Source organism: Cervus elaphus, chromosome 20 (assembly GCF_910594005.1).
Source record: "Cervus elaphus chromosome 20, mCerEla1.1, whole genome shotgun sequence".
Lineage (NCBI taxonomy): Eukaryota > Metazoa > Chordata > Mammalia > Artiodactyla > Cervidae > Cervus > Cervus elaphus.
This window is the reverse complement of record NC_057834.1, coordinates 88,321,122-88,343,522: the sequence shown is the minus strand read 5'-3', so window position 1 is coordinate 88,343,522 and position 22,401 is coordinate 88,321,122. Positions and strand designations below refer to the sequence as shown.

The following is a 22,401-nucleotide window of genomic DNA, read 5'->3' as shown; positions in this document are numbered from 1 at the left end:
CCCTCATGCTGGGAAAGATTGCAAGCAGGAGGAGAAGGGGATGACAGAGGATGAGATTATTAGATGGACATCACCAACTCAATGGACATTGGTTTGAGTAACCTCCGGGAGTTGTTGATGGACAGGGAAGGCTGGTTTGCTGCAGTCCAGGGGGTTGCAAAGAGTTGGACACGACAGTGACTGAACTGAACTGAAGACTATTCAGGAGAAAGAGGCCTAAGTAGATTAACAGGGCATTTTTCTCTCCATACAAAGTGGACAACGAAATGAGCAGCCTGAGTTTCTGCACACTGAGGGGATTTCCCTTCAAGAAGTTTTTCAAGGCCACTCAAAGTGGAATGTCATGCAATAGCTCTCCGTTTCTGGCTGGTGCCAGTAATACTGTGTAGATTCAGGCTTGTGTTTTTCCCTAACTAGTCTTTACTTGGCCCCAGTACCACCATATCATTTCTATTTAATAGAATGTGTGTGTGCATGCTGTCTTGAAGTAATGTCTGACTGTTTGTAACCCATGGACTGTAGCACACCAAGTTCCTCTGTCCTTGGGATTCTCCAGGCAAGAATATTGGAGCAAGTTGCCATTTCCCTCTCCAGGGGATCTTCCCAATCCAGGGATCAAACCCGCATCTCCTGCCTGGCAGGTGGATTCTTTACTGCTGAGCCACTAGGGAAGCCAAAAATCAAACTATATTACCTTAAATGATGGAAATTATATTATACTGATTATTAGTTTTCAGATAAAATTATAGTTTTAAAACTTTCTGGGTAAGTTCAGTATTCTAAATTTAATTATCAAGCATGGCAAAATATTTCTGGATAGCATTTACTAGTATAATTTTTCCAGTAAGACCGAGGAACAGTATGAAAAATATTTGGCCATGTTTGAGAACCTGTTATTTGCATGTATTTCAAATTAAAAATGGAACAGTTGGGGACAATTATCTCATCACCACTAATGACTATCAGGTGCTTACAATCTGTTACCTTTTCCCCTAGCAAATGGATAGAAGAGCAACCTCAGATTTCATATTTTTGACATATAACTGCTCCAGAATTTCTACTCTTATGTGAGATAATTTTTCCTGAAAAATTACTCTTTTTGCCTTTGCTATGTCTTGACATGCTCACATTCAAAGGTTACTTAGTTATTGTTTTCATTAAAAATGTTTGTTACTCTAAGCAGTCTTTGTTCTAAATACTATTTTGGATTCTGTATAAAGGAAATTATTTGGCCAACTCTGAAGAGTCATCAAGGGCTTATATGCCAACTAATTACTATTTTCAGTTTTGAATATAGTTCTTGAATGATTAAAATACATGACTTCTGAATGAGACTGCTTTCTAAATCCCACACAGCTTTTTAATATTTATATTATTATTGAAGGACTTATGTTAATTTAGTATACTGTTCACATTATTTTTGTTTGTTTACTCTTTTATTTACCATAACCTTGGAGATGCAGAGTAAGTTGGATTCCAAGCCAGAGGATTTTCTCCAAGTATCCATGGATGAGATGATGCACGTAATATAGTGGACACTATGCCAGGCACAGAGTGGGTGCTCAGTGAACATCTACTTATTATTAACTTTATTCATCCCACTGTATTACTTTGCCTTCTTTTCTTCTTCCCACTTTCCAGTTCTCTATTTCCAATTATTCCTACAAGGATTTATCTGGATTTCAGCTAAATAAGGGTTATTTCTGTTCCTACTTGTCATCTTCAGTTGTTCATTGTTGCCATGCAACTATAAAACACACTATCTTTAGTTCCAGGGAAAACTGCATATGGTTTAACAAATCCTGTGTTTATTTTCTCCCAAGTATTTGCTTATTGGTTACATATACAACTGGGGTCGGGGAAGTGAAGGGTGTTGAGGAGGTTGGGCAGTGTGTGTTTTGGTGGGCAGTGTGTGTTTCTTCAGAATTCCTAATGTTACATGTAATTAGAGGTTATATTTCCTGGGAAAAACAAAAACAAGTTAGTAAATTTGTCTTATGATTCATTTGATGACTACACCTTTTCTTTCAAACAAGGTAATATTATTGCTTTTGGCAGACATGTAAGTTTATATTAATTTAATCCTAGAGTTTTTTTTTGTGACTCAGTCATACTTGGGCTAGAAACATGAAATGCTATTGAGTGGAAATACAGATTGATAACCTAGGTTGAAATGTAAGCCTAGATATAAAGCAAAGACAATATTTTTGATTAGTTGTAGTTAATCATTTATCTTAGGTAGGAACAAAGATCAGTTTATTATAGCCAGTCATATTTGCTGATATACATTACATATATAAAACTACGTGAAAATGTGGAGAGGATACCAAAACGGAATATGAAATGTGTTTTCTACCCTCAAGAAACTATGTGGTTAGGTAGACAATTTCCCGTACAAGAAAAAAGTGATCATATATGCAAGATCAAAACTGAAGAGTCATCAAGGGCTTATATGCCAACTAATTAATACTTTCAGTTTTGAATACAGTTCTTGAGTGATTAAAATATGTGACTTTGCACAGAACTATTTCTGGTACAATAGATGGGGTTAAGTGGGCTGGTATTTCAGCCTCTCTAGACCCAACTTTCATTTTTTCCGATTTTTCCTGGAGATGTCTGCAATGTCGACAGTATCAACAGACACTTTCTTTCTCCTCTGGCATCTGGTTTGGTTCATGGTAGAGTTTGGCCCAGTGACCTGGGGAGGAAAATGAGGTCAGGGTAGGCATATATGTGGGACATGGAGGCCCAGATACCATATCCTAACTGCTAAAAAATAATTGGTTACAAACAAACTGTCAAATAATGTATGTTCTAGCTTCCTATTGTGACCAATATATTTTAATAATGATCTGAAAGGTCAGGTTCAATATTTGAGGTTCCCAGTTACATACAGGAGTGTAGCGGGACATGGGGAGAGACAGGTCTATGCCTGAAGTCTACCCCATTCTATTCCTCCGAAGCTCTGCTCTGAGCTCCTCCCCTCCCCCAACCTCATACTGTGCAAAGAAAGGCTCCTGGGCCACCGCCCCCCCCCCGCCCCCAACCCCACCCAGGCATACCTTTGTGAACATCAGGTGTGGGCCTGCCTTGACCCTGGGAAAAACTATGCAGTTTTTGGACCCAGACTTGGGCCCACCTGGGCAGGAAAATCCAGGATCCTGGGTATCCAGAGCATGTTCTAGAAGGGAGGGCATGAGCTCCGGTGACCATACCCCTTGAACCTATGGAGTCCATATCTTTTCCTCTGGTCTAAGGGTAATATTGGGCTTTTCCAGGTGGTGCTAGTGGTAAAGAACCCTCCTGCCAATGGAGGAGACATAAGAGATGTGGGTGTGATCCCTGGGTTGGGTAGATCCCCTGGAGGAGGGCATGGCAACCTACTCCAGTATTCTTGCTGGAGAATCCCATGGACAGAGGAGTCTGTGGGCTACAGTCCATGGGGTTGCAGAGTCGGACATGACTGAGTATGTATGCACACGTGAACCTCAATTTGAAAAACGGAAAATTTCAGGCCTGAATTGATCTAAGAGGTTAGGGAAAAGGAAAAAGCTTGGTATGATGACTCAAATATGTCTGGTTTGGGCCACAGAGTATGTGAACATGATTAGTGAAATCAGGAGAAACAAAGATATTTTCAGGAGAAAGGATGAGTTTGTACAATCTCAATTTTAGTTTCCTACAGTACATTCTCTTTCTGGTAGATTGCACTGCAGATACAAATTTGGAGGTCAACAACATCTACTGAAAGCAGAAGACTAGAAGTGGTCAATCAAGGAGAGTATGTAGGGTAGGAAGACAAGATGACCAAGAAAAAAATGCCTCGCAGAACACAGTTCCAGGAGAGTAGCACTTAGCAAGCACAGGAGAGGTACCCCAACCAGTGAAGTTGCCAACTAATGAAGGTTGATCACCATTCAGCTCTACAAAAATTGAGTTATTAGTCACTGCAGCTGTTAACCTTTAACACATTTTGACAGGGGGTCAGACTGAGGTACTCCGCTTTGGCACGTACTGGCAGAACAAGCTTTCAGATAGTTAAACATTTTCAGGAGAATTTGCTATGAACCTGGATTCTTGCATCTTTCCACACTTGAACAAGCACCAAAACCATTAATGAAGACATCTGATCCTCGTGACTAGCAGCCACCTTCTACTGAGATGTGTGCCTGCTTGTATGTGCTCCCTTTGCCAAAATCATATACACTGACCTCCCCCCTTTACCTCTTCTGAGCAGGTCCTCAGAGCTCTCCAAGAGGTGTCTCCTGGTTTATAGTCCTAAGTCTCTCAGTAAAACTGAAACTCAGAGCTCTCACGTTCAGTGTTTTGAGTTCAGTTGATAGTTTTGGTGACCACTAAGGGAACCAGGGGCTTCCCAGGTGGAGCTAGTGTTAAAGAACCTGCCTGCCAATGCAGGAGGTGTAAGAGACGCAGGTTTGAACCCTGGGTGGGTGCAGAGGGGGGACGATCCCCTGGAGGAAGGCATGGCAACCCACTGCAGTATTCTTGCCTGAAGAATTCCACAGACAGAAGAGCCTGGAGGGCTACAGTCCATAGGGTCACAGAGTCGGACACGTCTGAAGCGCCTGAGCACGAACACCAGGGACCCAGAGCAGACTTCTCTGCTCTGCCCGAATTCTATGTGGAGCTGGAACCTCGGTACCCGCAGGGCCCCTGGTGTGTATCCACCTCCTTGGTGCGTCCAGACAAACGGGAGCAAGCTCTTCTGGTGCTTAGATCTTCCAATTATTGGCTGATGAACCAAAGTTGTGTTTAGTGGTACAGAACAGGCTCTCCATTGGAAAGATACTGGAATTTTCTCAGAAAGACACTGAGTGGTCTGGGTAACTAGGCTGGAGGCTGGCCTAGCATCTTTCCTAAATGAGGGTTGTCAGAAAGCCAGCCTCCAACCAACACTCAAGTCAGGTTATACAAAACTTATATTTACAAGTATCAACTTAATTGAAAATTAAAGGAAATTTTGTCCCTCCAAATGGTCAAAATGGGCTCTTTTATTGCTTATGCAGTTAAAATAAAGCCAGCTTGATGAAAAGTCTTTTCACAATCCTGATCCTAAGAGAACAAGTCCTTCTAGGAGAAACTTGCATTTCTCTTTTTGTGTCTTGAGATGTGTATATTCTACCAGGGCTCTTAGGAACTCATCTCATCCTAGACCATCGCCAACTCCTGAGACTGAGAAAAAAAAGAAGGGAAAGGCCTTTTAAAATTCAGGTGAGTAAACTTAATGTATTCCAATTGTTATTTATAAACTAGTGAGTTTTATACTGTAATACTTGGTTCATGGCTAAGTTTTAAAATCAAATTGTGAGATCTCTGTGTCTACATGGATGTATATATGTCTGTGTGTATGTTAGAGATATGATATGTCTCTACCTCCAGATGGTATAACCAAAATTAACTTGGAAATGAGTTCTATTTAGTTGATTTAACAAAAATTAAGTGCTTACATAAATTCTGAGAAATATAAAAGAAACTAACCCAAATGAATTTCAGGTTTGTATGAACTGGGAAATATTCAGTATTAAATTAATATTTGTTATTAAAGTTAGTTTAAGTTTACTGGTTTAATATAGACATATCTTTAGAGCTATCAACATTAAGTATAATAGTATGATTGTACCTAAGTTTACTAGAAGTCAAATAAGACCTTTTATCTGGTGCAAAATTTATAAGGAAGAAAAATCACTTGGTATGATAAAATTGTTTATAAGTAAATTAAATGTAAATAAGATAAAAATACTTAGGTAAACTCTTTAGGAATAATTATGTTTTAGGCATATCTACTTAAAAATAGCTTCTCTAGATTTTGGAAACTTAAAATTTTAGAGTTTTACTAAATTAAGTTAAATGATTACAGTTTATTGACTAGGTCATTCTCAAATAAAATAAGATACTGAAACATTAATTACTGAACATTGTGTTTCTTTTACAGAGAAACTAAAGATATTTAGGACTATTAATAAATATGTCTGGTGCAACACTGGGACATTTTCTATTAGAAAGCACATGTTTGTAAACATTATGAATAATATTTAAAATTTTGCCCATGTATAGAATGATAATGTAAAAGTTCCTAAGTGCTTACTTCTTAGTTTTCACTAGAAATTGATTGAGTTGAGAATTCTAATTAAAATATGTATTAAAGTTACTAGAAATAATAAGGGAAACATTTCAGTATGCAAGAAAAGTAGAAGCTGTATTTTCAGTAAAAGAGATGAGGAATGAAAATGTGTTTTGTTAAGGGAAAAGAAGGGGCTTCCCAGTTGGCTCAGTGGTAAAGAATCCGCCTGCCAATGCAGGAGACATGGGTTTGATCCCTGGGTCGGGGAGATCCCCTGGAGAAGGAAATGGCAATCCACTCCAGTATTCTTGCCTGGAAAACCCCAAGGACAGAGGAGTCTGGCAGGCTACAGTCCATGAGGTCACAAAGAATCAGAGAGGACTTAACCACTACAAGAAAAAACAATCCTTGTAAGCAGAATTGAAACATTTGTCTTTTCCTCTCTACCTGATCCATCCAGACATTGGAAACTTTTAGGTTCCCAGCAGCCTTATCAGGTGAATAATGAAGGACACCTCCTGACAAGTGCAGGAATTTCAAGATATCTTAGAGATTTCAAGAAGAGAGGAGTTCATACCAATGTGTAGATATCACAACTGGACTTGAGTTATTAGCCACTGCAGCTGCTGACCTTTAACACACCCTGAAAAGAGGTCAGGACACAGATTAACAGTAAGACTCTGGGAACACTCATAGAACAAGGCTTCAGATAGTCGAATATTTTGAGAGGAAATTTTTTTATAAACTTGGCTTCTTGCATCTTCCCACACTTAGAAAAGCACTAAAGCTGTTAATGAAGGTTCCACACGACTAGCAGCAACCTTTTACTGAGATGTGTGCTTGCTTGCATGTACCCCCTTTGCCAAAATCACATACACACTGATCCCCCCCCCTTACCTGAGCAGTTCCTCAGGCTATCTAAGAGGCTGTCTCTTGGGCTATGTTGTTGTTCAGTCACTAACTCATGTCTGACTCTTTGTGACCCCATGGATTGCAGCACACCAGGCTCCTCTGTCTTCCATTATCTCCTAGAGTTTGCTCAAATTCATATCCATTGAGTCAGTGATGCTATCTAACTACCTCATTCTCTGCTGCCCCTTCTCCTTTTGCCCTTAACCTTTCCTAGAACCAGGGTCTTTTCCAGTGAGTCAGCTCTTTGCATCAGGTTACCAAAGTACTGGATCTTCAGCTTCAGCATAAGCCCTTCCAAGAAGTATCCAGGGTTGATTTCCTTTGAGATTGACTGGTTTGACCTCCTTGCAGTCCGAGGGACTCTCAACAGTCTTCTCCACTGTTTGAAGGCATCAGTTCTTCAGCACTCAGTCTTCTTTATGGTTCAACTTTCAAATTGCACGCAGTGGGCTATTGTTGTTGTTCTGTCACTAAGTCGTGTCTGACATTTCATCACCCCATGAACTGCAGCACACCAGGCTTCCCTGTCCTTCACTATCCTCCGGAGTTTACTCAAACTCATATCCATTGGGTTGATGATGTCATCCAACCATCTCATCCTCTGTCACCCATTTCTCTTCTTGCCCTCAAACTTCCCTGGATCAGGGTCTTTTACAATGAGTCAGCCACATCAAAGTATTAAAAAGTATTGAAGTGGCCAAAGTATTGAAGTTTCAGTTTCAGCATCAGTCCTTGCAATGAATATTCAGGGTTGATTTCCTTTAGGATTGACTGGTTAGATCTCCTTGCTGTCCAACGGGCTCTTGAGAATCTTCTCCAGGACCACATTTGAGAGCATCAATTCTTCGGCGCTCTTCAGTCCTTAGTAAATCTCCAAATAAAACTGAAACTCAGAACTCCCATATTGTACATTTTTGTTTCAGTAGACAGAATCCAAAATAAAGGCATGATTTAAGAATAAAGGTGGTCAAAGCAGTCAGATACTCCAGAAGGTGAAGTAAGATAAAGACCCGAAAGTGTTCATCGTATCTGATGACTAAATGCTGACCATAGTAAGAGCAATTTCAGTGACACGTGGGGGTAAAGTCTGAACCCAGAGAGTCTAAGAGCAAAGAGGGATTGAGGAAATGCAGCTAATAATTTAAGGCTGTTTTGCTTGTTGTGAAAATGTAGAGGTGACTGTAGGGGTGGAGGTGTGGAAATTTCAATTTTTACACTTGAAAACAGTGTCAAATATTTGGGCTTTTGTCCATCAGTGGGTGGCATCAGGTGGAGAGGAGAAAGAGTCAGCTGGTAGCTTAAGCATAGAGATCCTTGAGGAATGAAGAGATCAGAACAAGGGTCAAGTAAAAAGAAGAGATTTCTTCAGAGTTTGGAGAAAGGAGGTAAGCGGAGTCATAGACAAGGGGTTGGGAATTGAGGGAGTTCAAAAGTCACACTGAATGGCCTTAGTTTCCTCTGCAGAATGAGACAGGGTTTTCTGCAGAGACCAAGGAGGGCAGAGGTGGAGAAATCACTTAGGTAGAGTGCTGAATGTTTGGGAGAGAAGGGTACCCAGGAAAAAGTAACAAGGATTATTGAGAGTTGTTGAGGGCTCAGCTGAGGATATGTGACTATAAATCTAATGTGGTACTAATCTCAAAACTTTTCTTTCCAATTCTGCCTTGCAGGGTATATGCTGCTGCTGCTGCTGCTGCTGCTAAGTCACATCAGTCGTGTCCGACTCTGTGCAACCCCATAGATGGCAGCCCACCACGCTCTTCTGTCCCTGGGATTCTCCAGGCAAGAACACTGGAGTGGGTTGCCATTTCCTTCTCCAATGCATGAAAGTGAAAAGTGAAAGTGAAGTCGCTCAGTCATGTCTGAGTCTTCGCAACCCCATGGACTGTAGCCTACCAGGCTCCTCCGTCCATGGGATTTTCCAGGCAAGAGTACTGGAGTGGGTTGCCATTGCCTTCTCCAATGGTACAGAGAAAAAAGATGGAGATTTTCTTCCGCTTAAATTCTTATCCTCTGTGTACAGACATGAAAGCATGTGGCCTGGCCACAAACACGTGAACACCTACCACACGTTTATGACTGTCACCAGAAGGCCATCATGTTTGTATCCTAAGATGTGGTGCTCTGTAGAATCAGCATCCTAAGGCTTTTATAGAAATTGAGTCATTTTTTTTTTTTTATTTTTTAAAGAGGGAAAAGAAGCTAGGAGATGAGATGAGGGTGGGTTATCAACTGAAGAACATGCACAACCCAAAAGTTTCGAGTTAAGTTTCACTTGAGAGACAGCCTCTCAGATAGCTCTGAGAAAGCTCAGAAGAGGTAAGGGAGGAGCCAGGATATATGAGTGTTTCTGTTGGATAAAAACGCGTACTGGAATATCAAAAGATTACTGCTAATCACAAAGAACAGACATTTCAAGTTAATGACTGTAGAATTTTCCTGTGTAAGGGAAGATGAAAGAGTCTGGGTTCACTGAAATTATTCCTTAAGATATGCATCTTAGCTGTCTAGGGACACTCTCCAAAGCACAGAATGCTTCCTTGTTTTCGGCATCCTGAATTCCCCTCAGGGCACGGGGTAGCGGGAGGGTCAGCAGCAGAAGCTGAGGGCTTGATCTTCGTAGAACTGGAAAGGCAGGCAACATTCCCTGTCCTGAGGTTCAACTTCTCTTCTCGCAGATCCCTCCAGAGGGCTGGTGGCCGCTCCGCCGGCAGGTGCAGCTCCTCCCAGTGGAGGAGGGGGCCCCGACCGGACGCGGCCCGGCCGAAGGGCCTCCGCTATTGGCCCAGCCCAGGCTGCACCTGCCTCGACCGGGCGGGCCGCTGGGCACAAAGTCCAGGGGGCCAGCCAAGGAGGCAGCAGCCCGCTGGCAGCGCAGGTGGGGCCAGGCAAGATGCCCCTGGGGCTGCGGAGAAAAAAGAAATTCAACACCAAGGAGACCTCCCGGCTGGTGGAGGGCGAGCACACGGAGGCGGCTGTCCGCAGTCTGCCCAGCCCTCCGGCGCCCACCCGCAGGCTGGTTTTCCACACGCAGCTGGCCCACGGGAGCGCCACGGGCAGAGTGGAGAATTTCTCCAGCATCCAGGAGCTCTACGCCAAGATCGCGGGCGTGTTTGAGATCCCTCCGTCGGAGGTAAGCGCCGGGCGCTGGAGCTCAGCCTCTCCCACTCCTGCTGCGCAGGTTTAAATTGGCTCTGGCTGCGCTTCCGCGATTCCGAGGTCGGAAGAGGGATGGGGGTCCCTCGTGAGGCCCCAGGGGGAGCGAGAGAGTTTTCCTGGGAAGGGAAGACGGCAGTCCCTGGACCGGGGAGAGTCACGTTCTCCAGGCTCCATCTGGCTTCTGGGAAACGCGGGGCGACCTTACTTCCTTATGGAAATGAATAGGCTCTAGTAGCCCCAGATTCAGCAGCTTCAGCGGCTTTCTAGCGTCGAGATCTGGTTGGTAAATTAACACCCTTCACTTTATCTGGACCTTGCCCTCCTACTTCCTCTCTCTGCTGGGGTGAGATGACCACGCAGAGCATCTCCAGGATTGAGGGGCTAGGTGATGCTAAACTAGGTGATGCCTTCCAGGTGATGCCAAACTGAGCCCCACTTTGTCCCTCATATGTCATGTCCAGCACTAACACTTTGGTGTTTCCAAGAAGATTATTATTCCAAGAGTGGATAACTAAGAAAGTTATACTGAACTGCATGGGACTAGTTGATAGAAATTTCAGAGGGGTGAGCTCTGTATTTGACACTGTATCCTTGAAATGGGACTGAAATTTGCCTTAATTAGATTGATGGCATGTATGCCAGGAACTGGAGTTTGTTATAGCTAGTTTCAGGAGACATTTATGTAACTTTTTATACTTAACAAGCTAACTGCAAATGCAGGTGTGAGAAGCTAGTCCAAGAAAGTATTTTGTCCACATTTCAAGGAGAAGCCCAAGGTCTTGAGGCCCTGAAGGCCTCCCTGGTTGCTTAGGGGGTAAAGAATCTGCCTGCAATGCAGGAGACCTGGGTTCATCCCTGGGTGGCAAAGATCCCCTGGAGAAGGGAATGGCTACTCACTCCAGTATTCTTGCCTGGAGAATTTCATGGACAGAAGAGCCTGATGGGCTATGGTCCATGGGGTAGCAAAGAGTCAGACATGAACTGAGCGACTAACACTTCGTTGCCCTGAACTCTTGGGCGTACATAGAACTATCCTTGACTGTCTGTCCTTTAACGTTGTTTATCAGATCAGCTCAAGTGAAATCGAGGTAAAGACAAAATTCCAAGATGAGATGAAAGAGAGATTGAAGCTAACCTTTCAGGGTTCCCAGGCCCGCTGAAGGGCAGGCAAATCACAAGCCCATTCTCTGATGTTTCGGTTCAAAAAGTACTCTTGCAGGAGTAATGTTCTCTGATTTTCTCTAGGAGAGGTAGGTCATTTGGGTAGTTAAGTACAGGATTTGGAGACAGAAAAACCAGGCTGTGGATCCAGGTTCTACCAGTTACTAGCTGGATGGCTTTGAACAAATTTAATTTCTCTCGGTTTCAGCCATTTGTAAAATAGAGGTAAGAGCCTCTACCTTGAAGGGTTATTGTGAAGATTGGAGCACCTAGATAAACATCAGATTGCTTTGGCATATGGTCAGTGCTTTATATATAGTAACTATTAATAATATCATTAATACTTAACAATTAAATGAGGGGGAGGAGGTAAAATGTGATTGGCCTTTGGCCATGGTCACATAACTAGTAACAAAAAGGCTGGGCCATTATTTAAACTTGGATCTTCCGGTTTCTAAGCTAAGTGAGCCTGTTAGCATTCTTAATTGACAACTTTAAACTTCTCTCCTGTAACTAGGGGCTCCAGATTTATTTACTTTGCATTAAGTCTTCATCATCATAATGTGTTATTATTTTGAGCTCAAGATGCATGACTTTACTCAATTCACTTAATACCTGAGAAGTACTATTATTAGCTCTGCTTCATAGATAGAAAACTAATGCTTTGAGGTTTAGAAAATTTTCAAAATGACATGTGTTTGTGAGGTTGTTTTTTTGGCTGCCCTTCAAGGCATGTGGGATCTTAGTTTCCCGACCAGGGACTGAATCCATGCCTCCTGCAGTAGAAGCCTGAAATCAACCACTGGACCTTCAGGGAAGTCCCTAAAATCAGGTTATTTTCTAGCTCCAAATTCCATGAGGTTATATTGCTATATTGCTTCCCACATTTTCCAGGGTGTCTCAGTAATAGCTTGACAACCATGTTCAGCGTTTTTGGTTTCCAATGCGCTGACTTGCATTAGAATTTCAAGACAAACAGTGGGTATTTTGATGTGCTTTATCAAAGTTCATAAATTTTTGTAACCCTAGGCATACATGTTAGTATGTTGTTGTTGTTTTGTCATTAAGTCACGTCTGACTCTTTGTGACCCCATGGGCTGTAGCTTGCCAGGCTCCTCTGTCCATGGGATTTCCCAGGCAAGAATACTGGAGTGGGTTGCCATTTCCTTCTCCAGAGGACCTTCCTGACCCAGGGAGCGAATCCGGGTCTCCTGCCTTGCATCTGAGCTACCAGGGAAGCCCCGTATGTTAGTATGTTTATGTACATAAACAACGTTAATGCAGGTTTTCCATTTGGATTAAAAAGAGTTAAGTATATTCAGGATAAAGTATGTGTATCATCATAGTATATGTCAAAGTATTTCAGTAGTTACTTTTTAAAATAATTAATGTTTGGCTGTGCTGGGTCTTCATTGCTGCTCACGACTTTATCTATCTAGTTGTGGCGTGCAGGGGCTACTCTCTAGTTGTGATGCATGGGCTTCCCATTGTGGTGGCTTCTCTTGTTGCAGGGCATGGGCTCAAGCTGTGGGCTTCAGTAGTTGCAGTGCATGGGCTCAATAATTGCAGCACATGAGTTTAGTTGCCCCATGGCTTGTGGGATCTTTCTGGAACAGGGATGGAATTCATGTCTCCTGCATTGGCTGGTGAATTCTTAACCATTGGACCATCAGGAAAGTCCTCAATAGTTACTTTTGAAACAAGTAATTTGTTAAAATAAAATGCACATCAGGGAGATTCCATTTGTCATCCCATCCTCCCAGCAAGAGGAATAGTGGTATAAACTTGAGATGTCAGTGGGGAGGAAAATCCCCCAAACAAAAAATTTCTCCCTTTTATATGATTATCCCAGAAGTCCTGCCTTTTCTCTAGAGAGGTGGCTCTAAGGATACAAATGGCACTGTCTTAAGAGCTGTGCTTTCTCTGCTAAGGAAGAAAGGGAAGGCTTTGGCCTGACCTGATGGCAGGTGTAGCAGATCCAGGTGGATTTACTGGGAGTCTATAATGTGCCCCGGCTGCGCCAGGCGTATAAGTCTATATGGTGGTCATCCCATCCTTGCCATCACACTGAGGCAAGATTCTTTTAATTTTGCCATTGAGTTAAGTGAGGCTCTGAGAAGCCAAGCAGCTTACCTAGAGTCACGGGACTGGCGTGGGGTGGAGTTGGGATTCGAAATGTTTCCTGGTTCCAAGTTCACTACATAGCAGCCATGGGATTCTCAGTAACTTCATTTGAATTCCAAATACAAACCAGCAAAACTTCTTTTTTAAACAAATGATCTTTTCAAGTAAAGCCTCAGACTCAACCACAAAAATACTTACTGCCTCAGAAAGAGTCTGTTGTGAATCTGATAATTATGGATTTCACCTATTTCCTGGTTCCTGAAGGAGGAAGCTAACGAAAGCTGTGGGTTGCTTGCAGGGTGCAGTCTGTAATCATTACCTTGAAACAGATGGCCAATTATGCAAAAAAAATCTCTTGCAGCTGATATCATTTTTCTAAACAGCTAAACGAGCAATTTAGTAAAGAGAAAAAAGAAAATCTCATCTAAAAGAACAGTTAACTCATAAATACTGGGACACTCTTACAAAAAGTTTAACACCATCTTTTAAAATATTCAGGATTCATTTGAGTTGGTCACTACACTCTTGAGCTGTGGTCATAAAACTGTTGAAGGGCATTTTGATTATCTGAACCACTGTAATTGTTTGACAAGCAGTTTGTGTCTTGATGTGTTTTCTTAATTCTGTTAGGTGGAAAGATTGTAGGAAAAGAGTGAATTTGAAAGATATTAAGAAATAAATTTTGTTAGATACTTTACATATCCAGAAACTGAAACCTCTAAAGATTTCTGAAATGATTAATTTTGATTTAGTTATATTAGCTTGTATGTGATGTATGTGTCGTCGCTCAGTAGTGTTCGACTCTTTGTGACCCCATGGACTGTAGCCTATGAGGCTCCTCCATCCATGGGATTTTCCAGGCAAGAGTACTGGAGTGAGTTGCCATTTCCTTCTCCAATGTGATGTATAATACTAAGTAATTTGTTGATTGAATAGGTCAAGCAAATACGGCCCCTTCTCTCTCAAAGCTGTCAAATACAACAATGTACTTGGGAAGCAGAAAAGGCAAAAATTGTGATTTTTAATTTCAAGCTGTATATTCAACATGCAATCATGCTATTGTCTTAAAAAATGAAACAAACTTTTTCTTGTCACATGCTCCCATCCCTCACACTATTACGCCATTTGTCCTTTATAGCAAAACTCAAAAGTTGTTATCTCCAGTGAGATAACATTTTATATCTCATTTCTCTGTTCAAGACTGATAGCTCCTCATCTTACTTAGAGCAAAAGTCAACATCCAGTGATGGTTACAGGCCCTGGGGTCACTCTGTAATCACTGTTCTTTATGCTCCAGCCAGTATGGCCTCCTGGCTAGTCCTTGAACTCTAGAGCCTTAGGGCTTTTGCATCTTTCTCAGAATCTATCCCTCCTTAGCAGAATGCTCTTCTTTTTTTGTTTTTTTTTTTTTTTTTTTGCCAGACACCACCCAGTTTGAGGGATCCTAGTTCCTTGACCAGGGATCAAAACTGCACCCTCAGCAGTGAAAGCTCAGGGTCCTAACCGGTGGACCACCAGAGAATTCCCAGAATGCTCTTCCTTAAGTTGGCTCTACCATCGCCTTCTCACTGAGACTGGTACTGATCGTTCCGTTTAAAATTACAGCACCCCTAAAAAAAAAAAAGGGAACAAAATCCCTAAATTATAGCACCTCCTGTTCCCTTCAGCACTTAATTTCCTCCGTTGATACTAGCATCCTATGTATATTTAACTTGTCTTTTTCCTCTCCCATATACTAGAGTATAAGCTCCACAATGAATTTTGTCTACTTTGTTTTCTGATGCAGCCCACAAGGGCCTAGAATTGTACCTGAAACATAGTTGGAGTTCAAAATATATTGAGTAAAAGATTCTTCATGAAAATATGGTATTTAAAATCCTGTATCTTTAGCATAAAGCTTTAGTACTGATTACAATACTGGTATCTTATGTATGTGTTAATTTTTTTTTTTTTTTTAATACTGTAGTGTGAGGAAAGAAACTAGCCTTTGAGGGCCTTAGGCATAAGGAGCATCACTCATATCTTGGCTGGGGAGTAGTAAGAGGTGAAGTATGGAGACTGAGAAGCTAAGTAAAAATGACCTGGATCCAATGTTTACATGTCCACAAATTCCAGAAATTGCAAAGCTGGAATCTCTGTTTGTAAGTAGAATGCTTCCTAAGTAAGTTACAGTGTATGGGGTGCTGTCTTGTGAAACCTTCCAGAAACTGAAACTGCTTGCTTTTCTCAACTTGCTGATGCCTGCCCTGAGCCCCTGTGGAAGTCAATATTCTGTCATCGTGGCACTTTCTGGAGACTGTGAGCAGTGCTGCAAACTTGATCATTTCCCAGCAATGCAGATAACTGGCAAGTCGAACAGTGTCTTTCTGGTTCCCATATGAGAAATCTAGGAAGATAGAACAAAATGGGGCTCATTGACTTATATACTGCTCTCCTAGGAAAAACAGTAAAAACACAGGTAAATGAAGGAATTGGGAGTTTGGTGTGCACTTTATCATTGAAATCTGAGGATTATGAAGCAAGCCCAACAACACTGAGCAGAAAGAGTATGAGAAAGAGAAAGTCAGCTCCTGACACTCACAGGCAGGTCTTGATGGTTTCATGTTGGACATGATAATTTCACAGAAGATCATCATCAGAAGGGACCATTCTGTGACTGTAATGGGTCAGACAGAAATAAGACTACTCTGTAATCATGTCTGAACAGAGACAAAAAAATGCAAACATTGTCCATACCACAAAAATCATCAGATATCCCCTTGCCTTGATTAATATAATTGACTGAAGCTCCTTTTACCAACCACAGCTTTACTTTGACAGTTTTTCCCACCTTGTAATAGGTTTACTAGGTTACTGAGTCATAGATTTGGCCCCACTTCCTGACATCAAGTCCAACCTGCCCTGACATCACCTGACACAAGCCCAGATCTTTTCTAATACCCTCCTACTCAGACTCTCCCCACAGTTCTCCATGGTGTGCTGCCTCCTTTGTTGCAAGGGACAGTAAACTAGAAATGAGAATTCCTGGTGGCTTTTGGCTGGAAGGCATTGACAGTGGTCTATTACAATGCAGATTCTAAAGGAGCACCCTGAGTATGACTTCCCTGATTCCACCCATCCTTTATTTTTTTCTTTTAAAAGTTTTTTTTTTTGTCGTGCCATGCAATGTGTAGGATCCTAGTTCCCTGACCAGGGATCGAACTCTTGCCCCTGCACTGGAAGTGGGAATCTTAACTATTGGACTGCCAGGAATTGTCCCACACCCATCCTCTATTTTAATATTGATGCTCTGATCATACCAGTCTCAAAAAAACTACAGGGCTCCCAGTTACTGTCTTATTCCTTTCAGGCTGCTATAAAAAAGTAACACCAACTGGGTAGCTTATAAAAAGCAAAAACTTATTACTCACAGTTCTGGAGGCTGGGAAGTCTAAGATCAAGGTTCCAGCATGGTTACCTCTGAAGGCTCAATTTCCTAGTTCATCACCAGCACCTTCTTTCTATGTCCTCACTTGGTGAAAGGGGCTAAGGATCTCTCTGGAGCCTCTGTGATCAGGCACTAATCCCATTTATGAGAGCTCCACCCTCATAATTTGAGCAACACCCAAAGACCCCACCCATTGACACTAGGATTTCAACATTTGAATTGTGGGGGAGGGAAGATAAACATTCAGACCATAGCACTTACAAATAACCCCCACCAGCCAAATGTTTTCTAGTCTGGCCTGCCTGTCTAGAGTCCTGCCTCGTGCGCGCTTAAGTCTCATGTCCTAACAACCTTTTTAACCCAGAATGTTTAACTGTTTAATTCCTCTGTGCCTTTTCTCTTGATGTTCTCACTTCTTTGTTCTGATAGCTCCTGCTCACCTCTCGAGTCTCAACTGTTACCTCCTCGAAGAAGCCTTCTTTGTGAATCCGTCAATCTAGCCATGTTTCATACCCACAACTGCATATTTTAACATAGCATTAGCACATTGAATTTAGTTACTTCCCTACCTCTTACTGAGGGCTGGGAGGATTTTTTTTTTAACATCTCATTTGCAGAGTTGCTGGATGGCTTAGATGCTCCATTAAAGTTTAATAAATAAAAGTAGACGATGGAAGATATATGTATATGTCTAACAGATTCATTTTGATGTACACCTGAAACTAGCACAACATTGTAAATCAACTACACCCCAATACAAATTTTAAACTTTGTATAGGTTTTATTCTGTAGGCAATAACAACTCAAGTGTTTTTCAGCAGAGGAATGATCCCTGGCTGGCGTTTTATCAAGTTGAAACACAACTGACTATTCATTTGCTCTGTTTTCTTCATAAAATTTGGTTTAAGTCAAATAGGATGGTATTTTCTGGAACTGCACAGTACTATCTGAGAAGTTCTAAATATACTACCACCATTATGTGTGTTCACTATGCCTTTTGAACATCAGCCTTGGTTTTATATGAAGAATGCAAGCAAAAACAAAGAAACAAACCCCCCGCCCCCGCAAGAGCTGTAACTCATTTTGAGAAGTGGGAAGTTACTCGCACCAGACTGCCCTATAGACCTCGTTGCTATGAGGAGGATAAGAAATGGGTTTAAGATTGTTGCTCTGTGTTCTGTAGATCCTCTGAAGTAGGTGTGTAAACAACTGTAGAATCAAGTCTCAATCCCTCCCCAAGCCTCTGCTACCTCATAGACAGACGGTGGCCTCTTTGCCATCCCTCCCCTGCTCCCACCCCTCCAGACATCCTGAATGCACGTGGCAGTCTCTTGCAGGTGGTAAGAGATGGACACACTCAGGTTACCTTGGACAACGTGAATGTATTTGTTAGGACATACAGGGAGGTGAGGAAGCCCAGATTCACCTCTGCAGCTGGACAGTCCAGTTCCGTAGACTGCTGGAATATCACTCATGCTTGTCCGGGTGAAAGCAGTAACTTTAGACTCTGGAAGACCATGAGCAAGTCCTTTACCTTCCCTCTCTGCCACTCTCTCCCTACTTCTTACTCTTTTATTTTTAAATTTTCTTTATTTATCTACTTTTTATCTGTTTTGGCTGTGCTGGATCTTTGTCGCTTTGCACAGGCTTGCTCTAGTTGTGGCTCCTGTGGGCTACTCTTCACTGTGGTGTGAAGACCTCTCATTGCAGTGGCTTCTCTTGTTACCGAGCCCAGGATCTAGGTGCACGGGCTTCAGCAGTTGCAGCGCTCCGGCTTCGTTGTTGAGGTGCGGGGGCTCAGTAGTTGTGCTGCACAAGCTTCGTTGCTCTGCGGCATGTGGAATCTTCCTGGACCAGGGATCGAACCCATGTCCCCCACACTGGCAGGCAGATTCTTATCCACTCTGCCGGAGAAGTCCCTCTTACTCTATTCTTGACTATCTCTCTCGTCCTTTGATTTTGCTCCTTTAAGGCCCTTATTGCCTCCTCTTTGTGTCTTTGAGTTTTGGCCTCTGTATTTGTGTCCCACTCTGTGTCAGACTTGAGCTGCTTGAGAATGTGTCTCTGCTGGTGAGTCAGGGTGCAGGACGTGTGGGGCAGAGGGGGCCTATGGGTCAGTGCTCGTCTCCGGTCCAGTGTGTAGGTCTGGTTGTGCTAAGGCAGATGAACAACAGATAAGGAGTCCTGTTGCAGAGGACACTGGGGAGAATGTGTAGCCTGAGACTTCTTGATTTAGGGGTGTTGCAGGTATCTTCCACGGCTTGTACAGAACACGAGACTATTCTCAGTTCTCTGACTTTTATCTATTGTTCTTCCCTTTACCTGGAAAAATTTCCGCGATTCTTTCCCCATTTACTCTGTTAAAAGATAAACTGAGCCTTATTAAAATTGAGTATATTTGAGCAAAAATTGATTTGGGCAGCGGCAAAAACCAGAAGGGGTTAGGGAGTGCTCCACCAACAGGCGTCAGAGGCAAGGTTTTTCTAGAGGAGTGTGTGCATGCATGCTCAGTTGGGTGTGACTCTTTGCAACCCTATGGACTGTAGCCTACCAGGCTCCCCTGTCCATGGAATTTTCCAGGCTAGAATACTGGAGTGGGTTGCCATTTCCTACTTCAGGGGATCTTCCTGATCCAGGGATCAAACCTGCATCTCTTGCATCTCCTGCATTGGCAGGTGGATTCTTTATCATTGTGCCACCTGGGAAGCCCAATTTAGTTATATGTGTACATATATCTTTTCTTTTTCAGATTATTTTCCCATATAGGTTATCATAAAGTATTGAATAGAATTCTCTATGCTATACAGTAGGTTCTTATTGATTATTTTATATATTGCAGTGTGTGTGTGTTAAACCCAACCTCCTAATTTATCCCCCTCTCTTCCCCTGTCTTCCCTCTTTGGTAATCAAGATGAAATGTTTTAAACTCAATAAAAATCTTGGGAAATAGAATGCCATGTATATGATTCAGTAAGGTACAGTAATATGAATTGAAATAAAATTTTAGAAGCTAAGACATTTTCTGCTTTTGTGACACCAAATATGTTTCTTAGACATTTGGGATTGTGGTATCACACAAGTTCTTTTGTAGTTACCTCAAAACTTTTTAGGTATAAACATGAGAGCTATAATCAATATGTAAGATATATTCCTAATCCAGCCTGTCTCATCTCTTGACCTCCTCTTCAATGTTATTAATTACAACCTATCTTCCCTTCCATTTGTTGGCTCTTAGTTAATGAGCATATCTGTGTTTGACCAAAGGTTACCAAAGCAAAATGTTTTCTGTGGTTTGGTTTTATTCATTTACTAAATCTCCAAGCAGAAATAACTCTCTGAAGCAGAAGTCCACAGTGGAGCTACATAGTAAATGTTATTTAAAACCAATGTTTAATTTAATTGAAAAAATAATATATGTACTTAGTGGAAAGGGTATCCACTTTTTTTTGGGGGGGGGGAGTGGGGACTGTAGTTCCCTAGTCCTCTTTCCCCAGAAGCAACTGGCTTGGCCACTTTTTTGACCATCTTTATGGAAAAATAAAATCTGTGAATTTATAAGTATGTGTGTGAAAGTAAATGCATATCTATGTGGGTGTAAACCTCCTTTCTACTTCTAACCAAGTTAGGAGCATACATTGTATCTGTTCTGTACAGTTGGTAGTAGCAGAAACAAAAAAGTGGACCTAACACTGAAGCCTGGAGATGATAAGAGTCACTGCAGTCTTTTCAGGGTCACAGAGAGCCATCAGAGTGTCATTCATGTCAGGAGAGCTGACATTGTGTCTTTAATGGCAATGAGCCAATTTTTAGTATTTCTGAGAAGCCTGTCTTCTGAAAATGTTTCCTGTATTTTTGCTTCCCTGTGTCTCCTTATGATAAACCCCTATCACCTGACATAACCAGAGGTATTCAGTTTTTTTAAAAATTGAAGTATAGTTGATGCACAGCATTATGTTTCAGGTATACAACACAGTGATTCACAATTTTTAAGGTATATTCCATTTTTAGTTATTATAAAATATTGGCTATATTCCTGGTGTTTTACAATGTATCCTTGTAGATTATTTTTATATATAGTAGTTTGTACCTCTTAGTCCCCTATCCCTATCTTTCTCTCCCTCCTTCCCTCTCTCTACAGGTAACTACTAATTTGTTCTCTACATCTGTGAGCCTGTTCTTTTTTTTTTTTTTTTGCTTTATTAACTAGTTTGTTGTACTTTTTTTAGAATCCACATATAGGTGATATCATATATGTCACCTTTTTTTCTGTCTGACTTATTTCACTTAGCATAATACCCTCCAGGTCTATCCATGTTGCTGAAGTGGCAAAATGTTATTCTTTATGGCTGAGTAGTATTCCAACTGTATGTATATACCACATCACCTTTATCTGTTCACATTTAGGTTGTTTCCATTTTTTGGCACTTGTAATTAATGCTTCTGTGAATTTTGGTGTACATCTAAAGGTGTTCTTGAAACTATTTATTCAATCAAGCAACTAACAAATACTTTTGGGCTAGATACTTGCAGAGATGAAGAAAAGAGGAAGCCAACTGAGAATGGATGACTGTCACTTTTTCTCTGTATTGTGATCCAAAAACTGCTTTTTTTCCTCACTGTCTTAGAAACTCTAGCTTTTCTTTTTGGGGTGTGCTGAGTACTCTGAAGTTTTGGTGATTAAAATGTGGAGTAGGAAGTTGAAGCTTGGACATGGCTAATACCAGGGAGGTCCTATGGCTTCTACAGATAAGTGAAAGGGTAGAAAGGATCTTAGATCTTGTCAGTGATAGAATATTTATTTGCCTTTTAGGGACATATTTGGCCCCAGTTAGTAGTGGTTAAGAGGCTCATGAATACTAGCACTCCAGAAAGTGCATCCTCTATTGTATAAAAATCTCCATGGAGATAATCAAAGCACATGTAGAGGAAAAGTTCCAACCTTAAAAAAAAAAAAAAAAAAAAAAAAGGCTAAATCCAGGATCTACATCTCAGTCTGTAAAAGTCACAGGTTCTTAAGTTACAGTGTTAACTTTAAGTGGTCTTAAAGGGATACACTGTAACAAGGTTGAAGAAATGATAATTCTGTATCCATTCTTGGGACAATTTGCATAGCCATATATTGCATTAAGTAGTAGTGTTTGTAGTAGTGTTTGTGTGATTGGCATTAACAAACTGTTCTTCTTGGTCTAGGGCCAGCATGTAACTTGATCTAGGGCCAGAATGTAACTTGAACCTTCTCACATCTGATACTAACAATGTGTTCTGGGTGTAGTTAAGTATTAGGTACTGATCATGATTTGTTACTCCCTTTCTCCTTCTGTATTCTTTATACTTCCTGCTTCCTGTCTTAATTTTCCTGCCTTTTTGTAAAGGTAAGTGGGGGAGGGAAGCACAGCTTGAGCATTGAAAACGGAGATATTGTTGAACACCTATTATTACCACTTAACCTGTGCTATTTTTTCTGAAATAGCAGTTCTTAACAGAACCCCCAGAAATGACTGTGATTGATAGATGAGGCAATTGTAGCTCAGAACAA

At 41.6% G+C, this 22,401-nt stretch overlaps 1 protein-coding gene and 1 long non-coding RNA gene across 2 annotated transcripts in view; one reads left to right on the top strand and one right to left on the bottom strand.

The window, feature by feature from the left end:
- The first annotated feature begins 9,800 nt into the window (after window positions 1-9,800).
- The window catches only part of GIPC2 (GIPC PDZ domain containing family member 2), a 103,629-nt gene continuing 91,028 nt past the window's right edge, over window positions 9,801-22,401 (top strand). Inside the window, exon 1 of the mRNA XM_043877986.1 lies at window positions 9,801-10,127. Within this exon, the coding sequence (XP_043733921.1) occupies window positions 9,888-10,127 (240 nt within the window). The 5' untranslated portion in view covers window positions 9,801-9,887. The remainder of the gene's footprint in view (window positions 10,128-22,401) is intronic.
- LOC122677751 lies at window positions 14,377-16,972 on the bottom strand. The gene is made up of 3 exons (XR_006335901.1): window positions 16,849-16,972; window positions 16,020-16,094; window positions 14,377-15,824 (listed from the first exon to the last, which is right to left on the bottom strand). It is a non-coding gene; the product is annotated as an uncharacterized LOC122677751 (long non-coding RNA).